The sequence below is a fragment of the Schistocerca cancellata genome, chromosome 4 (assembly GCF_023864275.1).
Source record: "Schistocerca cancellata isolate TAMUIC-IGC-003103 chromosome 4, iqSchCanc2.1, whole genome shotgun sequence".
NCBI lineage: Eukaryota > Metazoa > Arthropoda > Insecta > Orthoptera > Acrididae > Schistocerca > Schistocerca cancellata.
Window position 1 is genome coordinate 60,843,828 of NC_064629.1, and position 21,253 is coordinate 60,865,080.

At 41.8% G+C, this 21,253-nt stretch overlaps 1 protein-coding gene across 1 annotated transcript in view; it reads right to left on the reverse strand.

The window, feature by feature from the left end:
- Nucleotides 1-21,253, reverse strand: part of LOC126183907 (histone-lysine N-methyltransferase 2D-like) — a 220,954-nt gene that overhangs the window by 121,397 nt on the left and 78,304 nt on the right. Inside the window, exon 9 of the mRNA XM_049926250.1 lies at nucleotides 13,995-14,134. Coding sequence (XP_049782207.1) covers nucleotides 13,995-14,134 — 140 coding nt within the window. The remainder of the gene's footprint in view (nucleotides 1-13,994; nucleotides 14,135-21,253) is intronic.

The window sequence follows — 21,253 nt, forward strand, 5'->3', positions numbered from 1 at the left end:
ACAGGAGCTTGAATATTAGTGTGCGAAACCAATGTCCAACACTACAATATATCACCATGTAATGTGTAGGCCTAGTAAACATACAATTTGTAGCCTGCGCCAAAAAAATTATCCCCTTTACATCAAATAGACTAATATGTAAGTACAGGGTGTTTCAAAAATGACCGGTATATTTGAAACGGCAATAAAAACTAAACGAGTAGCGATAGAAATACACCGTTTGTTGCAATATGCTTTGGACAACGGTACATTTTCAGGCAGACAAACTTTCGAAATTACAGTAGTTACAATTTTCAACAACAGATGGCGCTGCGGTCTGGGAAACTCTATAGTACGATATTTTCCACATATCCACCATGCGTAGCAATAATATGGCGTAGTCTCTGAATGAAATTACCCGAAACCTTTGACAACGTGTCTGGCGGAATGGCTTCACATGCAGATGAGATGTACTGCTTCAGCTGTTCAATTGTTTCTGGATTCTGGCGGTACACCTGGTCTTTCAAGTGTCCCCACAGAAAGAAGTCACAGGGGTTCATTTCTGGCGAATAGGGAGGCCAATCCACGCCGCCTCCTGTATGTTTTGGATAGCCCAAAGCAATCACACGATCATCTTAATATTCATTCAGGAAATTAAAGACGTCGGCCGTGCGATGTGGCCGGGCACCATCTTGCATAAACCACGAGGTGTTCGCAGTGTCGTCTAAGGCAGTTTGTACCACCACAAATTCACGAAGAATGTCCAGATAGCGTGATGCAGTAATCGTTTCGGATCTGAAAAATGGGCCAATGATTCCTTTGGAAGAAATGGCGGCCCAGACCAGTACTTTTTGAGGATGCAGGGACGATGGGACTGCAACATGGGGCTTTTCGGTTCCCCATATGCGCCAGTTCTGTTTATTGACGAAGCCGTCCAGGTAAAAATAAGCTTCGTCAGTAAACCAAATGCTGCCCACATGCATATCGTCGTCATCAATCCTGTGCACTATATCGTTAGCGAATGTCTCTCGTGCAGCAATGGTAGCGGCGCTGAGGGGTTGCCGCGTTTGAATTTTGTATGGATAGATGGCGCATGAGACAATATGTGGATGTTGGCGTCATTTGGACCGCAGCTGCAACACGGCGAACGGAAACCCGAGGCTGCTGTCGGATCACCTGCTGCACTAGCTGCGCGTTGCCCTCTGTGGTTGCCGTACGCGGTCGCCCTACCTTTCCAGCACGTTCGTCCGTCACGTTCCCAGTCCATTGAAATTTTTCAAACAGATCCTTTATTGTATCGCTTTTCGGTCCTTTGGTTACATTAAACCTCCGTTGAAAACTTGGTCTTGTTGCAACAACACTGTGTTCTAGGCGGTGGAATTCCAACACCAGAAAAATCCTCTGTTCTAAGGAATAAACCATGTTGTCTACAGCACACTTGCACGTTGTGAACAGCACATGCTTACAGCAGAAAGACGACGTACAGAATGGCGCACCCACAGACTGCGTTGTCTTCTATATCTTTCACATCACTTGCAGCGCCATCTGTTGTTGAAAATTGTAACTACTGTAATTTCGAAAGTTTGTCCGCCTGAAAATGTACTGTTGTCCCAAGCATATTGCAACAAACGGTGTATTTCTATCGCTGCTCGTTTAGTTTTTATTGCCGTTTCAAATATACCGGTCAGTTTTGAAACACCCTGTACATATACCACGAAGATGGACCATGCCGTATATACTCCTCACAGCGCTAGATATTTTCCCGCAACCGATGATCACAAGTCATCCACCTTAACGTGCGACCATCAAATTCGGGCTCATTTCCCCTCGGCACAAACACGTTACTGTTTCTGCTCTAAGCCTCCTTCCATGCTTGCTCGCTTTTCTACACACATCTCCAGGCTTAAGGATTACATAAACACACGTATTTTCACATGGTTTACCATAATATTATACCATTTTCACAGTACTTCTTGATATCAAGCACTGGGCAGCATCCTACCGACCGCTAGCGCAACATAATTCCCAAGATACAAACTGGAAATTATTTCTCTACAAACCCGAAACTTTAGATAGGTGGGGTGTGCTGTAAACCACTGACTAACTAGAAATTCGTCACGTCTGCGAAGACATTTACGCGGCAACTCGAAGCAAATAGAAGAAACCGATATTTCCACCCTCGAATACCGATGTTGGTGAAGTAGTAGATTCCAAATCATCCCTATAATTTACAAGGTGTACTAAAGTGTTTCTCATGTCTAGAGAACCAGCAAACGTCTCTTCCACACGCTAAATGCACACACCACAATCGGTCTTCCCTCAACTAAATAAAGGCGCGAAATGTGCAGAAGCAGTCAACCGAACAATGTACATGGGAGGGAATAACGATTCAGCACAAACGCACCTCCATATTCAATCTTCTCAAATTTCCACGCAATCACGGAATCTATCAAACACATACTATGTATTAATTCGTTATTCGGTCGTCTAGAGGACAATATGGTTAATTCATCTACATTCCTACACTCCAACAGGCATCTTCAGTCTCACAACTGCTACCGGTTACAGGAAACGTGAATCACCCCCACAAAGGTCAACGGCAGTGCAAGCTGAGCACGCACAGGTAGAATGTTTTTCATCCTAAGAAATTGGTCACATGTATATTTTATCCCTGTACTTACAACTAAATCTTACGATAGCGGTCTCAGTTGAACGACATTCGACAACGAACAAGTATCGGAAATACACTCTTGACAGCTGTGGCTCTGGAAATAGAAATATCACTACCATTCTTATGACTTGACATACTCTTCCCATGGTATCACAGTTCTCCACGTCAAATCCATACATTCCTTGCGGCTGGTCATAGTCATTTCCTTTGCACATGTCGGAACACAAACACATACCTTATATGCCTGATTCTCATTGTGAACCACGGGTGGACATGTCTCATAAGCTTTTCTTGCATGTCCTGGAAAGAGAGACGTAATCGGCCAGATGTTAAAAAACCATGATCCCAGCAACTATTGCATGTTGCTGTCACAAGCGGTCATTGCTCTACAGGAGCACACAAGCATCCATGTTAAAAGCTATACTGGCTTTATAAATCGAGGTACGACATTACCTCTCAATGAGGTGGTTTTTGTATCTGGACAAATACCGAGACGGTGATCGCTGAAGTGTATATTATCAGACCAGCAGTTCGCTTACACGTGGCCCACGACGCAACCTCGTGATACAATCGCTGAATTTTTGAAGTTATTCGGCTAAGGAACGTGATATGAAGTAGATATTTGCGACGACCTCACGCCGCTAGATATTTATCCAGTATGTGTAACGTGATCTGTCTCGATAGCATGTCAGATGTTCTGCTATATATCCACTGAGTTATAGGCGATAACTGATTGAGAAGGGTCAGAAACAGTAGTAAATCGTATATTTATTAAGGTCGTAAGAAATGTACACTAGCTTTTCAGATCTCTAGTGTTACGCTGTCCGCTAGAAATGCTGTCTGCGATTTGGAATCAAGTCCTTCCATTCAACCACATACCTGCGCTGGATCACAGCCAAAAGTGAATCATATTTCTGGCACTCTCATATCTTGCAACGAGTCACATTCCTCGAACTGTCTGCTAAAGTAAAGTTACAACCTGGTTTTAGTCAGTCCCTATGCATGTTTCTACTGCTCCCATTTCTACAGCTTTGCCCATGCGATCATTCCATTTTAAGTTGGAACTGAGCAGAAGTCGGAGAAAACCATATCCACCACCTTCTGCAACCCATGTAGAAACAGAGCGACCTGAGTTAGTGCGACAGGAGCATGTTTTGACCATTCGGTGGAAATGCGCACATTGTGGTGCGTCCCCAAACTACATACAAGTACTACAGATCCGCATCCATTCGAATCTATCAGCCCAACATGCTATCATCATCATTCTCTAGCCACAAACAGATAAAAATTAAGAGCTATAGAATCTCCACTAACTTCATCCGATGTGGAACTCACCTAGGCACCATTGCTCACGCGATGAAGCAAAGCTGCAGTGGGGCTCCAGCGCAGAGAGAGAGATTTCGCAGTGCTTCCCAGAAAAGCGCAGCCTTCAGCCCTCCAATCATTCCTAACGGTGTACCCAGTCCCTCACCGAATTCACACCTCAAACTGCTGCTGCTACTACCGCCTCTGTGTCACGATCCTATTAAATATACAGGCACTGCAGAGGCCACTTTAAAGTTTGATCACCTATACTCTAGGCGAATGATCGTATCCCACAGACTATACCAAGTCGCTGGTCTTCTTTAGTTGTTTGAAACACTGTTTTCTAATACGCTTTTATACAATGCAAAACATTTCTTTTTTCTGCCATGAATTCGAGGCCTGTGCCAGCTTCCAAAAGACGCTCTTATCCACAGCCTCTCACAGAAAACCAGACATTACATAGTGTAAATCATTTTGTTACTGCAGCCACAATCACATGACACACACGGTGGATGATTTTAAATAAAAGAGAGTTACAAAATAAGAAAACTAGAACAGTTTGGCTGTGTTGTCAAGAGTTTCCAAACTGATGTCCGAAAGTGACTGACAACCTCTACATTTAAACTCATCTGTCACACTGACAGAACAGATGATGGCACTCCGTACCGTTTCGACTGATTCCTCATAGTGCACTCACGTACGTGATCGCTGTTTCACTGCTAGCATCCCCCAGAAGGGGTCACCCATCCACAAAACTCTCTCACCAACTCAAACAAACGATGTCAGTTAATCATCACGTGGTAACCAACAGCGCACCAATGCATGGATGGGGCGGAAAAGACACCGCCGATTTGCTGTAATAATAAGCATCACAGTTGATAGCACGTACAATTTTAGCAATTTTACAATAACTTCAACACCGGCCAGTGATGTGACAGCATGTTTCCCCAATTTCAGTGTTATAGCTAAACCACCCCTTCTCCACTTTGTGAGTATCTGGATAGATGACTGTGCAGTACGTACATTCAGTGTTAGTTGTCGAACACAAAAATTATCAAAGTGTACCAGACAGCACTCCACATATTTCCAACACCCCAAGCTTAGTGCATAATTTATGCTGATGACCGTCACAGAGCATTCTCGCTGTCTTAGGGTAAAATTAAATGGTGAAAGAGCCTCTTGCACTGCCATTGACCATCCCACCCTGCAGCACCATTACCGATTTAATCTGCATGCGTCCAGAAATAGGCTGCTACATTCCATGTCCCCGAATGAATGGAGCTTACTGAGTGGCTCTGAGCACATGCGACTTAACTTCTGAGGTCATCAGTCGCCTAGAACTTACAACTAATTAAACCTAACTAACTTAAGGACATCACACACATCCATGCCTGAGGCAGGAATCGAACCTGCGACCATAGCGGTCGCTCGGTTCCAGACTGTAGCGCCTAGAACCAATCGGCCACCCTGGCCGGCACCTGGAAGGTATTAGAGAGAACATAAACACACTCACTCCTAAGGCTACAACGTTCTGCATTTAAAATGGGCTATAATGTTAGATGGCCTGCACTTCCGATCTATCAGTCATATGAAATGTAGTGCTGTTAATATTCCAATGTAAGAAATATACTCCAAGCGCATGACGTACATCCTTCTTCCAGATTTCTCTACGATAAACTACAGTATCGATCCGTAAAACGAGAAAACTACTTCCTTAAAACACTGGCTATGCGTGATACATGCAAAATATAACTATCCAGAGATGTATAACGTCCACTGTTCACATCTGATCATAGTTCAGAAATTATAAGATGCATGCATCAAGTCTATATAAAATCATTGTTAGTAGCGGGAGGATACCTCCTACAAGAAACCAGATAAATGCATAGCAGCAGCGTCCGACATGTAAAAATTACAAGTCTTTCCATCTCTAACTCTGTAAACAGCACATCTCTCAGGCAGATGTGTACACAGGGATTGCAGCGCCCCACAAGCACCCATCGCTAACTTAGTTATGACGCTGAAGTCTCGATTTTACACCCAAGATGCGACAGGGGGAATTTTACTGTAGCGTGAAGGTTCGGGAAAGGTGACACGTTTCGCACTGGGTGCAGCCATTTTGAATAATGGTAACTGCGTAATAAACTGACGTGATGACAGAGCGTTCTGGTCGTTGTGATAGGAGCTAAACACAGTTGAACTTGGAGCCATTTTTGTTAGGTAAACGAAATCTATGATCTTCCGCCAAAATTCAAACTCCCTACCAAAATTGGACATCTTGAATGAGGTCCTCTGCTGGTGGCGATGTGTACTAACCCAGTTGGACTCCGGACGTCGTGGCGAACACACGCGCATGATATCAATAATAAAAAATAATAAATTATAATAAATAATAATAAATGATCATAAATGATAATAAATAATAATAAATAACTGTAGCAGCTGCCCGAATGCAGAGACCTGTTGGAGTGTATCGATCCGTAAGAGTTAACTTTGATGTCCTCTAGACGACTGAATAGCGAAGTAATACTATGTGCTGGGAGGCTTTGGTGATCAAGTCAGAATTTGAGATGATGATTGATTTGGGTTGGAGTGTTATTCGATGGGGTGTAGATTGTTCGGTTGACTACTTCTGCAAATTTGCTTCCTTTATTTAGTTGAGTGAAGATCGATTGTGGTGTGTTGGATACACGCTTGTCTGTTCTCTAGACCTGGGACAGAGCTTAGTTGACGTGTAAATTATAGCCAAGATCTCGAATATGTTACATGACTGAGACCGGTATTCGAGAGTGGAAATATCATTTTGCGTATGTTTGTTTCTAATTAGTCAGTGGTTTACAGCATGCTGCACATAGATCAAGTTCAGCGTTTGTAGAGAATTAATTTGAAGTCTATATCTTGGGAATTATGATGAACTAGTGATCGGTAGGGTGTAGCCTAGTGCATGATATTGAGAAATACAGCTAAAATCATGTAATATTATGGAGAAAGTACATGTGTTCTTGCAGTCTATGAGTCTGAGGTTGTTTGTACAAAAGCGAACAGACAAGGAAGGAGAGACAGTAAAGCGTTTGTGCTGAGGGGGAGGGGGGGGGGACGGACGATACTGAATTTGTAAAAAGAGTTCTGAGGGTGACTTAGGTCTGCTGATGTAAGACGGAGGTTTAGCTCTGAGTGTCGGGTCTGTAGAGAGAAAGAGCAGGTTGACGGTGCTTTCCTAGGATTGGAGAGCATTGGGGTATATAGACGCTGTAAGAAAATGGAATTTTTTTTCGCATGCTGTAGAGATATACTGGATAAGTGCACTGTTTTGTGTCAAATGTGTATTTACTGTATTGTAAAGTTAATGTGGTTCACATTGTGTAGCGTTTGTATATATTGCATTGTAAAGTTAATATTTTTTATGTTATGTGATGAGTAGAGAGGAAGTCGTAAGGATGGTAGAGATTTTTCCAGAGTAACAGGGGTAAAGAGAGTGTATTTCCGATACTTAGCTCATTGTCAAATGCCAATCAGTTGAGACTGTGATCGTAACATTTAACTGTAAGTATAATGACATCAACGACTTCGGTATTCGAGAGTGCGAATATCATTTTTTGGTTTGTTTCTAGTTACTCAGTGGTTTACAGGATGCTTCAAATTGTTCAAATGGCTCTGAGCACTATGGGACTTAACATCTGAGGTCCCCTAGAACTTAGAACTACTTAAACCTAACTAACCTAAGGACATCACACACATCCATGCCCGAGGCAAGATTCGAACCTGCGACCGTAGTTGTCGCGCGGTTCCAGGCTGTAGCGCCTAGAACCGCTCGGCCACTACGGCCGGCTACAGGATGCTGTACTTCGAAAATGTTTGGTGTGTTCTTGTAGTCTGTGAGTCTGGAGAAAGCGAGAAGGCAAGGAAGAAGAGAAAATAACGCATTTGTGTTCAGGGCAAGCGATCGCCGAAATTGTGGAACAATTCTGTGAGGGACTTCTGTCCGTTGATGTAGAAGGGCTGATTACCGCTGAGTGTGGCGTGTGTAGAAAGAAAGAGCAGGTTCACAGTGCTTCCTTAGGAATGGAGAGAATTGGGGCATGTAGCGGGTATTGTAAAGTTAATGTGGTTTACATTGTGTAGGGTTTGTATATAATGGATTGTAAAGTTACTATCGCTTATGTTACGGGATGAGTAGAGAGGATGATCGTGTGTGTGTGTGTGTGTGTGTGTGTGTGTGTGTGTGTGTGTGTGTGTAAATTGAGGGGGCTGTGGAGGTAATTTAGCGATCTCTGTAAAAGTAAGCACAGAAAGCCTCAGAAAGAAAAGCAGGATGGTACTTCGATAACGGGTCCTTAGGAAATTAGGCCTGTAAATTCGATAAGAAGGAATAAGAATGATTAATCGGTTGTTCTGGGATATGGGAGGGTTGAGAACATTTGCGTATGTTGAGAGCTGGAAGGGTAGGAGGTTAGGAGCGCATTCAGTATTATTTTCGTGAACAAGTTCTGTTAGGGTAAGAATTTGAATTTACAAATAAGCTGAGATAACACGAAAGCGAGCGTTAACTATTTCTGGGGGGCACTATACAATTTCGGAGAGGCTGACTGGGCTCTTTTTTTTTTTTTTTTTTTTTTTTTTTACATAGTATGATGATCGTTTTAGATTGTGAGGGGAGGGCAGCACAGGGATGTGTGCGGACGGTGTGTGTGTGTGTGTGTGTGTGTGTGTGTGTGTGTGAACTCGCTCACGACTATTCTAACAGACGTGAAGGGGGAGATGTGTCGCAAATAGGCCGGCAAGCAATGGAATGCGGCCTTAAACATGTGAGTTGGACCGCACTGAGTTAGGACGGTGACAGACGACGCGCACGGCCTGGCTTGGATAGTCGTGTTCGGCGTCTAGGTGATATGAATTTCTCAGGTGTTCGGTGTGAATGCAGCTGTCAAGTCATGTTTGAGGGGTCGAACAGAGACCTTTGAGCGAATTGAGAGCTGTCGGACGTGTGGCTGGGTGTGGGACAGGTTCATTGCGCGCGTCTGTTGAGTTATTTTGCTGTGAGTTATTTGGACAGATTACGAATACTGATGGTGTTTACAGTTATGTGTACTGCATTATTTAGGAGCAGTTTGATATTGTGCATTGAAATTAGGAGCTGTCTGCGTGTCTGCCGACTGTGCAGCATGACACCAGGTACATAAGGGCGAGTGTGATAGGTATACTCGATGACTAAATAAAATGTATATTAAGTATTTGTGGGACGACATAGAATATGAAAGAGTTCGAGTTGGTTATTATTTTTTCTACTTGGAGGTTTTGTTAGATCGAATTGCTGGGGCAAATAGCTTTGAGAGCGCGAGGGATGTGATTGCAGCATATCTCCGTCTCTCAGCGGTTAACTACAGGTGGGGCAAGCATGTTCTCGGCTTAGGTACCTGGGGTGTGCTCTGGCCATGTCCTAGACCGTGTGTATTGAATAACAGTATTCGGGTCATAGTTTAGTTAGAATATTTACAGAGGAGTATGTCCGACGCGAGTATAAAGGTCCAGGCTGTGACATGGGTGGTTTCGCACTCGTGGTGTGTGAGAGAGACAAGGCCGACGATTATGAATCGTGACAGGTGACTTAGGTTAGTGGCTTCGTTTGCCACAATTTTCTTGTGTCGGTAGCGAAACACGAACTGACCATCAGAATTCAAACTTGACTTATTTGTATAAACAAAACGTGACATAGGTTAATGTAGGTTAGTACACGTTAGTGCACGTTAGTAAACGGCAGTACACATTGGTACATGTTAGCCAATGAACACGGGTCAGTAAGGGGCCGTGGTGGTCGGTAGGGACTTCAACTATTTCATTCCAAGTCCAGGTTGGCGTGGCACTGGCGAAAATTGATTCCAAGTATAGGTGGACGTGGCGCTTTTCCGCACCAGAGAGGTTAATTAATTGATCAATTTAATGAAGTAGTCATGCAAACTTTGTTACATTCACTTGCGGAGGTACTAAGCTTTTAGCATGTCACGTGATAGAACTTTCCAAACATCTCGGGCGGTTGTGTGAGGTAGGTATCGGCAGATTCGAACCTGTTCAGAAAAATAAATTTGGGGTGGAACGTGTCCTTTGTCCGGCACTGGTCGACAGGTTCCATCCTGTGCTCGCGGCCGTGCTCCGCGGAAACATGTTTACTTAGGTGGACTCTGCGGCACCGGCGGGGGAGCGTGCGCCGGCCCGGCAACCCGGGAGCAGCCGCGGGCTAACGGTGATCGGGGAAGCCTCCTCTACACGCGACGATACGAACCAAGTCAGTCGGAGCGTGGACCTCGTGCCGAGTGCACAGGGTCTTGCTGCGATCTCGAGGATGTGTACTAACTCTGTTGGAGAACAAGTGATGACGGTACTGTTTGCAATAAAGACTTCAGTCCTTTTCCCACGAATTCACAGGAGGTGACTTACGTCAGTAAAAGCGCACTTTATTACTATTTGACGCGAGTTTCATAGCTTAGGAGCGAAACAATAAGTGAGGGCGAAAAATTCAAACTTCGTAGGATGAGGTGGACTTAGGTTAGTGCACATGGCCCAATTGGTCTCTTTTTTTTTTTCGTAGGTGTGACAGATTATCGTGTTTGAATTTGAATTTGTGAGAGATTTTTTGTTATGGAAGTAAGGGAATTGGCTTTCTTGCCGCAAAAATCGACCATCTCGAATAAATAATAATAAATGCTAATAAATAATAGTAAATGATAATAATAAATAGAAGTAGGGTTTTACAGAAATTATGGAGTGTGAATTTGAACATGGCGCGATTTTCTATGTTAGTGGAGGTAGGCCAATAATAATAAATAATAATAAATGATAATAAATAATAAATGATAATAAATAATAATAAATGATGAATGATAATGAATAACAATAAAGACAAGTATGGTTTTGCAGCCATTATAGTTTTGTAATGTGAATATGGGGTGAATTTTCTCGTGGAGGTAGGCCAATGATAATAAATGAGAATAAATGATAATGAATGTTTATAAATGATAATGAATAATAATAAAGAAAAATAAGGTTTTGCATGCATTATCCTGTTGGAATTTGATTTTCGCGCCTATTTTTTCTGGAGGCTTAGGTTAGTGGACGTAGCCCAGTTGGTCTATTTTCCCGCCAAAATTCAAAATTCCTGCCATTTTTTCTGGAGGTTAGCTTAGTGGACTCAGCACAATTGGCCTTTCTTCCCGCCAAAATCCGCTATCTTGGATGACGTCATGCACTGTTGTCAAGTCTACATGCCGCCATCTTGGATGCCGTCATCACCGCCATCTTCAATTAATTTGGCAACAATGCAGAGCACATTTTTTTTCATATAGTTCAATAAGTGTCACACTCTTACTACCCAATAGAGAGAACCCAAAAGTTGGCACCCCTCACCTTTTGTGGGTGGATTTTTCAACAGGACAGTGTTCATCCACACATGACACGTGTCTCTATAAACTGCCTGCGTGATGTTAAGGTACAACTGTGGCCAGCAAGAGCCACAGATCTGCCTGCGAAAGAACACGTATGAGACCAGGTTGGATGGCTACTCCGGTCCATTGCTAGTATCCAAGATATCAAGTATCATGTGCAACAGTTTAGAGCCACCTTGCCTCAGGAGAGGATTCAACGGCTTAATGACGCCGTTCCCAACAGAATCAGTGCATGCGTTCGGGCCACAGGGGTACAATTTTATACTGATAAGTGGGCTCATACTGCGAAGTTTTTAGTAACTTTGACTCGATTTTTTAATCACCGAAATAACACGACATACCCTCTTAGCATGTGAAGTTTCATTTACTTTCTGCCTCCCTTTCTGGTCTCTTCACGTGTTTGTCAGGCAGGTGAACCACAGCTCCACCAACAAAATTTCGGAGATTGTTCAGGGCTATTTTCTGAGTATTTTGGTACAAAGGACCCGTGGTCTCTGGTGGCTTGTTACAGAGTAATTGCATTTAGCTTAATTTTTTGTCCTCGTTCATCTATGTATCTGCATTGAGCTGAAAATATCTGCATAACATTGCAAATGTCGACGGTATGAACTGTGTGTCTCGTTAGGAAATACTGGTTCCATCCACTCGTGGTACTTGTTGCTGACAACAGTGAGGCCTACTTCACTTTTCGACCTCAAGATTGTATTCAGCACTGCTCGGTTCTGTCGAGTTTTTCTCTGGCCGAGTTAGCTGTTCCTTAACAGTGTGATACGTAGCACCTCGTGTATGAATTCACTTAATGTAGTGGAACAGTGGCACTGCAACGGTATGCTATGATGTCTCTTCGATGGCAAACCAATTACACTACTTTTGCATCTGGGTTTGCACCTTGGGTTAGGTATCTGGAGAATTGGGGAAGGGCTGGTGGAGGGCATAGGAAAGAGATGGGGCATTATGGGACACTATTCATCTGGTTCATCCACAGAGGCTTGTCTGACATGGGAAGTGCTGCCAATAACTGCGCTATCACTGGCATACCCCTCAGCTTCCTGTGAACAGGCAAGCCTCTCTGCTGTTGAGGACAGAGCTTCTATAAGGTGGTGCTGCACTCATAAAAATGCCATTCCCCTACACACCTTTATCTGTATCATTTTGAAGGTTATGTATAGACTTTACTTATGTCAGAGGGGTGGAGAAGGTTGACAAATCTAGGGAAAAATGCATGACACCATAGAAGGGAATCAGGCAGTGGAAGGATGGATGAGGAAGGAGGACGGGGGAAAGGGAGAAGGAAGGGTTGGGCAGGAGGTGAGGTGCAAATCTGACAACAATGCACACTTTGCTCAAGCACAATCAGCCCCATTACTCTCCACGACCTTCTCAAGTGCCTTGGAAACACAATTGTGCTATTAAGCATCATTAACTCTATGAGGGTTGACTGATAAATCTGGTAAATGCCATCCAGAAAATATAAAATAAATCACCAGTCCTGATACAAGAGATTCTTTTATTAGTTATATTGAAAGTTTCAAAAGAACAAGACCTGAAGTTATTGCTTGGCTATGTGATGTGATTAGTGGGATGTGTGTAGTTACTAAACATTTTTAGTCAAAGATTTCAGCACCCATTCAGATTGAAACCAAACTTGCTAGACATATAATTTTGTCACCTAGTAAACCATTGAATATATTCACGATATGCCTCCGGTGCTGCAGTATCACAAAGGAGTGTGCACCAAGTAGCTGATATTTTGGTCAATGAATGTCTTTACACTTGATGAAAAGATAAGGATGGGATAAGTATTGCAACTGCTGGCTTTTCATTAAAAATGGATGTGGAGCATTTCAACATAAAATCTAGTAATGTTGCAGCAGAATTTGCAGGTTGTTTGAGAAAATTCTTCACTGTGAACTAGACTTAACCAGGATCATTACAATGCTAAGCTAACCACCAACTAAAACCAAGGGCAAACGATAGTTATCAAAGGACGTGAAGGCCATTTTATCATGACAAGGTAATTATCCTCATTTGTTGTGTTGCCAGAGTGTTAATCCTGATAGATCACTCAGACAAAGACAGTATTACAATTGGCATCTATTGGCACTCAAGGACATGCCCTTTAACAAGGATAGCATGCCAAGCAAAACAGCAACAATCATAAGGCTGAATGTGCACCATTTTGTATTTGAACTCAGTCCTCATTCACCTTGATCTATTGATTTAGTTTCAAATGATTTCTTCTTATATCCTAAGTTAAAATTTTCTGTATATTATTGTATGCCCATAGAGGGCTGCTGCAACACAGACGAAATGTATGCTATTCTAGTACTTTAGTAGTTTAAGTATATAGTAAGATTTAGTATACCCAGTAGAATTTTGATGAAACTGACACTGCCTATGGAAGCCTGCACATTTATATGTATGCCACTCATCTCAGCAAACTCCATCAATACTTATTTTATCATTATGAACAATTACATATATCATGCATAGACTCCTTAGAAAATTCGTAAGGATAGCTGCACATAAATTATCAATTATTAGCCAGATTAACTTATAGTTGATATTGTATATTTTTGTAAGCATATTTTTTTAAATCTTACCTTTTCAACGGTTCAAATTTTTCTCGGAGCCTCGTATCCCGATCCTTATCAGGAGTGGTCAGCAGTCTCCTGCGCTCAGCAGCAGCAAATTTAATTTCATCTCTCAGTTGCTCTTTAAGGCTTCGCATATAACTTGGCAGCTGAAATAAAGTACCATACAAATAAACTCTAGAAGATACAAATTGTGTTCAAAATTATTGGAATATATTTGTTTGTTCCTGCACATATTGTGTTTGTTTGTTTATTTAGTCATTGTCACAGTAAAGATCTGTGAACACAGCAGTTGAGAGTCCTACATTTCACCATCACATATAATGTTCAAGAGTTGACCAATGTTTACCAGAATGACACTAACATAGACTAAAAACCTTGACATTAACAACAACAGAAACTGAAAAACACCTACAAGTAGACTCCTAATTTTTATATGAAATAGAGATGGTGGGAAAAGCTTTCTGGTGAAAATATTATGAGATGATTAGTTAACAGCTCTTCTGCTGAAAGTTAAGTGACGGAACTACAAGACCGAATTAGTAAAAGTCACTTATGGAGTGTTCTCATAACAAGTTTTACTGTACTGACAGCTAGGCATGTGCACCTGGCCCGCAGATGCCAGGGTAGTTCTTTAATATTCTGGATGACTGACTATTAAAGGCAGAAATGAAAAAGCCAAATAGAGGACAATTAAATAAGCAAATGATCCCAATAAACATTGGTCTGGAAACCAATGGTTTCCCTGAAACAATGTGGGCCAACACACAAGTGCAGTCATGCCAATGTTACAACACTGTTAATATATAAATTCTGCCTTTACTTCAAAACACAGTGAGTGAGGCATAAATTACAAAGTGAAAAACTTCCCTCATTCAATTTTATCATTGTTACAGATACCTAAGTAGTGTTAAATATTATTTTGACAAGTGTATCAGTTGTGATTTGTCAATACCGTGGCCTCCCAGGTCCCTCAACTTGAACCCACTGGACTGTTGTAGGTCAGGATGCTGAAAGATTTGGTGTATTTCAGCCCTGTTGATAGTGTCAATAAACTATGGTAATACATTGTGCATCATTATTTATGCTCTCAGAACATGCCTGGTATTTTTTAACATTTATGGATATTAGTGAGGAGACATGCTGAAGCCTGCCTTCACATGAATGGTGGTTTTTAATTAGTTACTCATTAAGCATATATTTTCAGTTTGGGTTCTTGAGGACTCTGTTATAAGGTATTCATGTACTCAGTCATAATCCACTGTATTGGAGAAGTATTGGTTTCGACATACGTATATCAGAATTATTTACTTGCTTCCTTGTCCTCTACTTACCCCTTTTATTTGTACCTCTAATAGTATAGACCCTATAAATGTTGTAGGAAAGTTCCTGTAGAATGTAAATACCGTTGGCTTACAAGGGATCACTCAGCAAAAATCAGAAGTATTGAGTTGTCAACAGGCACACACAAAAGAAAGAAAACCTGCTAGCTTCCAGAGTTATCCTTTGATGAGCTAGAGTAAAATACACAGACAGGCAGACACACACACACACACACACACACACACACACACACACACACACACACACACACCACACACACACACACACATTCTTCTGTATTTTACTCTAACTTGTCAAATGATGACCCCAAAAGGTACCAAGTTTTCTTTTTTGTGTGTTTGCCTATCAACAACTAAGCAGTTCTGCTTTTTGGTGAGTGGTCTCCTTTAATACACTGTTATTTACATAGTACAGATCCTGAACCTTATGAAATGTGATCATGCCTTTTCCAATATAGACAATGACTAAAGTAGTTAATAAGCTGGAAAGCAGTGAGTCCTTGATATTACAGTCAAAGTACAGTAACAGGCATAGAAAATGTCTGTTACAAACATGATCAGTCTGCCTCACACCAGAGCCAATTCATTTTAGTAGTGCACTAGTACTATACCATAATATCTTCAAATTTTCCACCAACAGTCATATAGCATCAAACAAACCCTGTACTTATTAACACTGCATTATGTCATTTTTCCAGTTTCTCCTTGGCACCATAGTTCTGGGCTTATACTGACGCTATTCATGTACATCATCTGGAACTCAAACTATCTGTGGGGGAGATGGTTTGTGAGAGATCTCCCTGTGCCTTCTTGGAAAGTGTCACACGGTTCTGTGGTATTCTGAGAGCCATAATTCTTAAGTGGTAGTTACTGGTTTGTATTATTAACAGATGGAAACCACTATGAGAAATGTATCCAGTATCTTATGTGACATGATGCCCATGTTTTGATTATAGCATTACAGTACATGGTAACTTATAGACACCGTCTCTTGGTAACATGCTTTTCTGCCACAAAGTATTGATATCCTATGACTACAACATCAGTGAGTCACTTTTGTAATTGGTCAGCTCATACAGTTACCTGGGTGTAACACTTTGTAGGTCTATGAAATGGAATGATCACATAGACTCAGTTGTGGGTAAAGCAGGTGGTAGACTTCAGTTTATTGGTAGAATACCAGGGAAGTGCAATCATTTTGCAAAGGAGATTGTTTAAAAATCACTTACTGGTTATAGAATATTGCTGAAGTGTGTGGAACGCATACCAGATAAGACTAACAGGGGATGTTGAATGTATATAGAGAAGTGCAGTACGAATGGTCACAGGTTTTTTTTTTATCTGTGGGAGAGTGTCAGAGATACTGAAGGAACTGAAGTGGAAGGCTCTTCAAGATAGATGTAAACTATCCTGAAAAAGTCTATTAACACAGTTACAAGAATCAGCTTTAAATGATGGCTCTAGGAATATACTACAATGCCCTTCGTATCACTCGTGAAGGGATTGTAAAGATAAGATTTGAATAATTACTGCATGCACAGAGACATTCAAACAATCATTCTTCCCATGCTCCATATGTGAATGTAATGGGAAGAAACTCTGATGACTGGTACAATAGGACACACCCTCTGCCATGCACCTCATGCTGGTTTGCACAATATAGATGTAGATGTAGATATGTACATGAGTTATACTGAATCAGTGTACAGAGGCAGAATAGTGTTTACTATTTTTTAGGTTTGTACAGTATGCTTTATTGGACTATATGGAATCAAATTCTGACTGAACAAATGGTGATTTGAAGGAATGTCACTGAGCACCTCATATTTTATTGAGTACAGTATTTCTATGTTGCGAGAATATCATTAAGACACATGAAAAAATTTACAGAAATAAATAATTTAAATACATCTCAGGTGTTCATTAACTAATTAAAACTGTAAAAAATTATCAGCTTCTTTTTCACTGACTAATATACATGTTATCTGCAGTAATCTAATTAGCACACTCTCTGCTTTCTGATAGTAGTATATGTATCCAGGCTGCACTTATTTCTATATCAAGTACAGGCCTAATTTATTTATGGCAGCCAAATCAGTATGTTATTGTGTGTTTTGGACTAGTTTCATCCTAGTCTATATGAAGTTTAATGAGCAAAAATGAATCACTCCATAATAGTTGTGCCAACGGTGAAGCATGGTAGTGAGTGATACACTTGCTTGTACTAGTGTCTCTGCTGTATGAAAATCAGATACAATAATCAACAAATGAGAGCCTGCTAGTTTTATGATCAAAGGACATGTTGATATATAAATATATACAAGGGGAGTTCAATAAGAAATGCAACACTTTTTTTCTCAGCCATTTTCAGTTGAAAAAACTGCAGAATTTGTTGTGGGATGTGATGGAATATTCCCCATCAGCCTTTACCATTTCATGAAGTTCCAATAGGTGCTAATGCTATTCATAGGCATCTGTATCAGAGGTAGGTTCAAAGCAGAGAGCTGTCATTGAGTTTCATTTGGCAAAAAACCAGAGCATCACAGATATCAATAGATGATTGCAGAATGTCTATGGAGACATGGCAGTTCACAAAAGCATGGTGAGCTATTCAGAAAGATATCTGCCATCATTGTAACAAGAGTGCACAATCCTTTCTGATATCTCACATGCCTGCTGCACACTGCTGTGACTCCTGCTGTGTTGAAATGGGTGCACTGTCTCATTTGGAGTGACTAAAGGATCACAATCAAATACCCTGCTGCCCAACTAGACATACCTGTTGGTAGTGCTGACACACTTGCCCACCAGTTGGAGTACTCAAAGGTGTGTGCCTGCTGGGTTTCTCACTGCCTAACATAAGACCATAAAGAGCAACAAAGGAACAGAACTGCTTGCACGTTACGAGACTGACAATTTTTTGTCAAACATCATCACAGGTGATGAAATGTGGGTTCATAACTTTGAACCAGAAACAAAAAGGCAATCCATTGGGTGGCACAACGTCACCTCTCCTCTGAAGAAAACATTCAAAGCCACACCCTCAGCCAGTATAGTCATGGCAACAGCTTTCTGGGACTCTGTAGGGGTTATTCTGTTTGGTGTCCTTCCTTATGGTGCAATGTTCAACTCAGAAGTGTATTGTGCTACCCTCAAGAAACTGAAGAAACAACTTCAGCATGACTGTCACCACAAAAATACAAATGAACTCCTCCTTTTCCACGACAACACATAGCCGCAGACAAGTCTGCACACCTGTGTGGAGTTCACAGAACTTCATTGGAATGTTCTTCCTCATCCACCCTACAGCCTGGATCTCACACCTTCCAACTTCCATCTGTTTTGCCAAATGAAGGATGCACTCCATGAGAAGCAGTACATGGATGATGGGGAGGCTACTGATGCACCAAGACATTGGCTCCAATATTGACTAATAGACTGGTAGCAGTCGGGCGGACAGGTCCAACCACTAAGGTGGCATTGAATGAAGATCATGTTGAAAAATAGGATTTTGTAACCAAAAGAGTGAGGAATGATATGATATATTGGATTCCTGAATTCAAACAACCTGCTCTCAGAAAAGAAAAAAAAATGTATTGCATTGCTTATTGAACAACCTTTGTACACTGATCTTTCAGAACATTATGATTACCTATGTAATAACCAGTATGTTCGCCTTTGGCAAGGATAAGGGGTGGCAACGCATCATGGCATGGGAGCAATGAGGCCTTGGTAGGTCACTGGAGGGAGTTGGCACCACATCTGCACACACAAGTCACCTTATACCAGTAAATTCTGGGGAGGGAGGGGGGGGGGGGGTGATGAGTTCTGGTGCCACATCGAATCACATCCCAGGTATGTTCGATCAAGTTCAGATCTGGTGAGTTTGGGAGCTGGCACATCAATTGGAGCTCACCACTGTGTCCTCAAACCACTCCATCAAACTCCTGGCCTTGTGACATGATGTATTATCTTTTTGAAAAATGTCACTGCCATCGAGAAACATGATTGTCATGTAGGGGTGTATGTGGTCTGCAACCAGTGAACATACTCCTTGGCCATCATGGTGCCTTACACAAGCTCCACTGGATCCATGGATGCCCATGTGAATCTCCTCCAGCTCTGTCACACAGTATAGCTTTCCAGGAACTGGTCCCCTGGAAGATGATAGATTTGTGCCCTCCCACTGGCCTGATGAAGAAGGTATCGGCATCCATCAGACCATGCAGTGCTCTGCCACTGCTCCAGTGTCCACTGTCAATGATCACATGCCCATTTCAGTTGTAGTTGCTGAAGTCATAGTATTAATGTTGGCACATTGATGGATTGTCAGCTATGGATGCCCTTTGTTAGGAGTGTTCAGTGCACTGTGTGTTCAGACTCACTTGTATTCTGCCCAGCATTAAAGTCAAATGTTAGCTGCACCACAGTTTGTGACCTGTCCTGTTTTATAAGTCTGCCCAGCCTATGATGTCCTACATATGTAATGAGGAGTGGCCACTCAACCCCATGATGTCTGGATGCGGTTTCACCTTGGTTTCATCATGTGTTGAAGACACTCACTACAGCACTCCCCAAACACCCGACAAGTCATGCAGTTTCCCAAATGCTTGTCTGAATCTCCGGGCCATCACAATATGCCCTTGATCAAACACAGATGGATTGCATGCCTTCCCCATTCTACGTACAGACAGCATGCTCTCTGATACTGCATGCACCATGCATGTCTGACTAGCAGGCATTCATCACCAGATGATGCTGCTACCACCTGGACAGATTTATATCAATAGTAGTTCAGTATAAACTCTTTGAAGAAAGAGTAAGAAATAATTACCCACTGTAATTAAGTGCAACATATCATGTTTGAACACTTTACTTCACTTGACATACACAGTTCATTTATAATACCAAGACCAGCAAACAACAAATGAACAAGGTAGTGGCAATGGATGAACATCACTTAGGTGATCTGTGATTGACCCACCGAAGCCTGTCAGGCTGCCTCAAGTATATGGGTCCAAATATACAGGGTGGTCCATTGATAGTGACTGGACCAAATATTTAATGAAATAAGCATCAAACGAAAAAACTACAAAGACCAAAACTCGTCTAGCTTGAAGGGAGAAACCAGATGGCGCTACAATTGTCCTGCTAGATGGCACTGCCATAGGTCAAATGGATATCAACTGCATTTTTTAAAATAGGAACCCCCATTGTTTATTACACATTCATGTAGTACATAAAGAAATATGACTGTTTTAGTTGGACCACTTTTTACGCTTTGTGATAGATGGCACTGTAATAGTCACAAACCTATAAGTACGTTGTATCACGTAACATTCCACCAGTGCAGATGGTATTTTCTTCACGATACATTACCCGTATTGAAATGGACCACTTACCAATTGCGGAAAAGGTCAATATCATGTTGATGTATGGCTATTGTGACCAAAATGCCGAACAGGCATGTGCTATGTATGCTGCTCGGTATCCTGGACGACATCATCCAAGTGTCTGGACTGTTCGCTGGATAGTTACGTTATTTAAGGAAACAGGAAGTGTAAAGCCACATGTGAAACGTCAACCATGACCTGCAACAAATGATGATGCCCAAGTAGGTGTTTTAGCTGCTATCGCAGCTAATCCACACATCAGTAGCAGACAAATTGCGCTAGAATTGGGAATCTCAAAAATGTCGGTGTTGAGAATGCTACATCAACATTGATTGCACCCGTACCATATTTCTATGCACCAGTAATTGCATGGCAATGACTTTGAACATTGTGTACAGTTCTGCCACTGGGCACAAGAGAAATTACGGGACAATGACAGATTTTTTGCACGCATTCTATTTAGTGATGAAGCATCATTCACCGACAGTGGTGACATAAACCGGCATAATATGTACTATTGGGCAATGGAAAA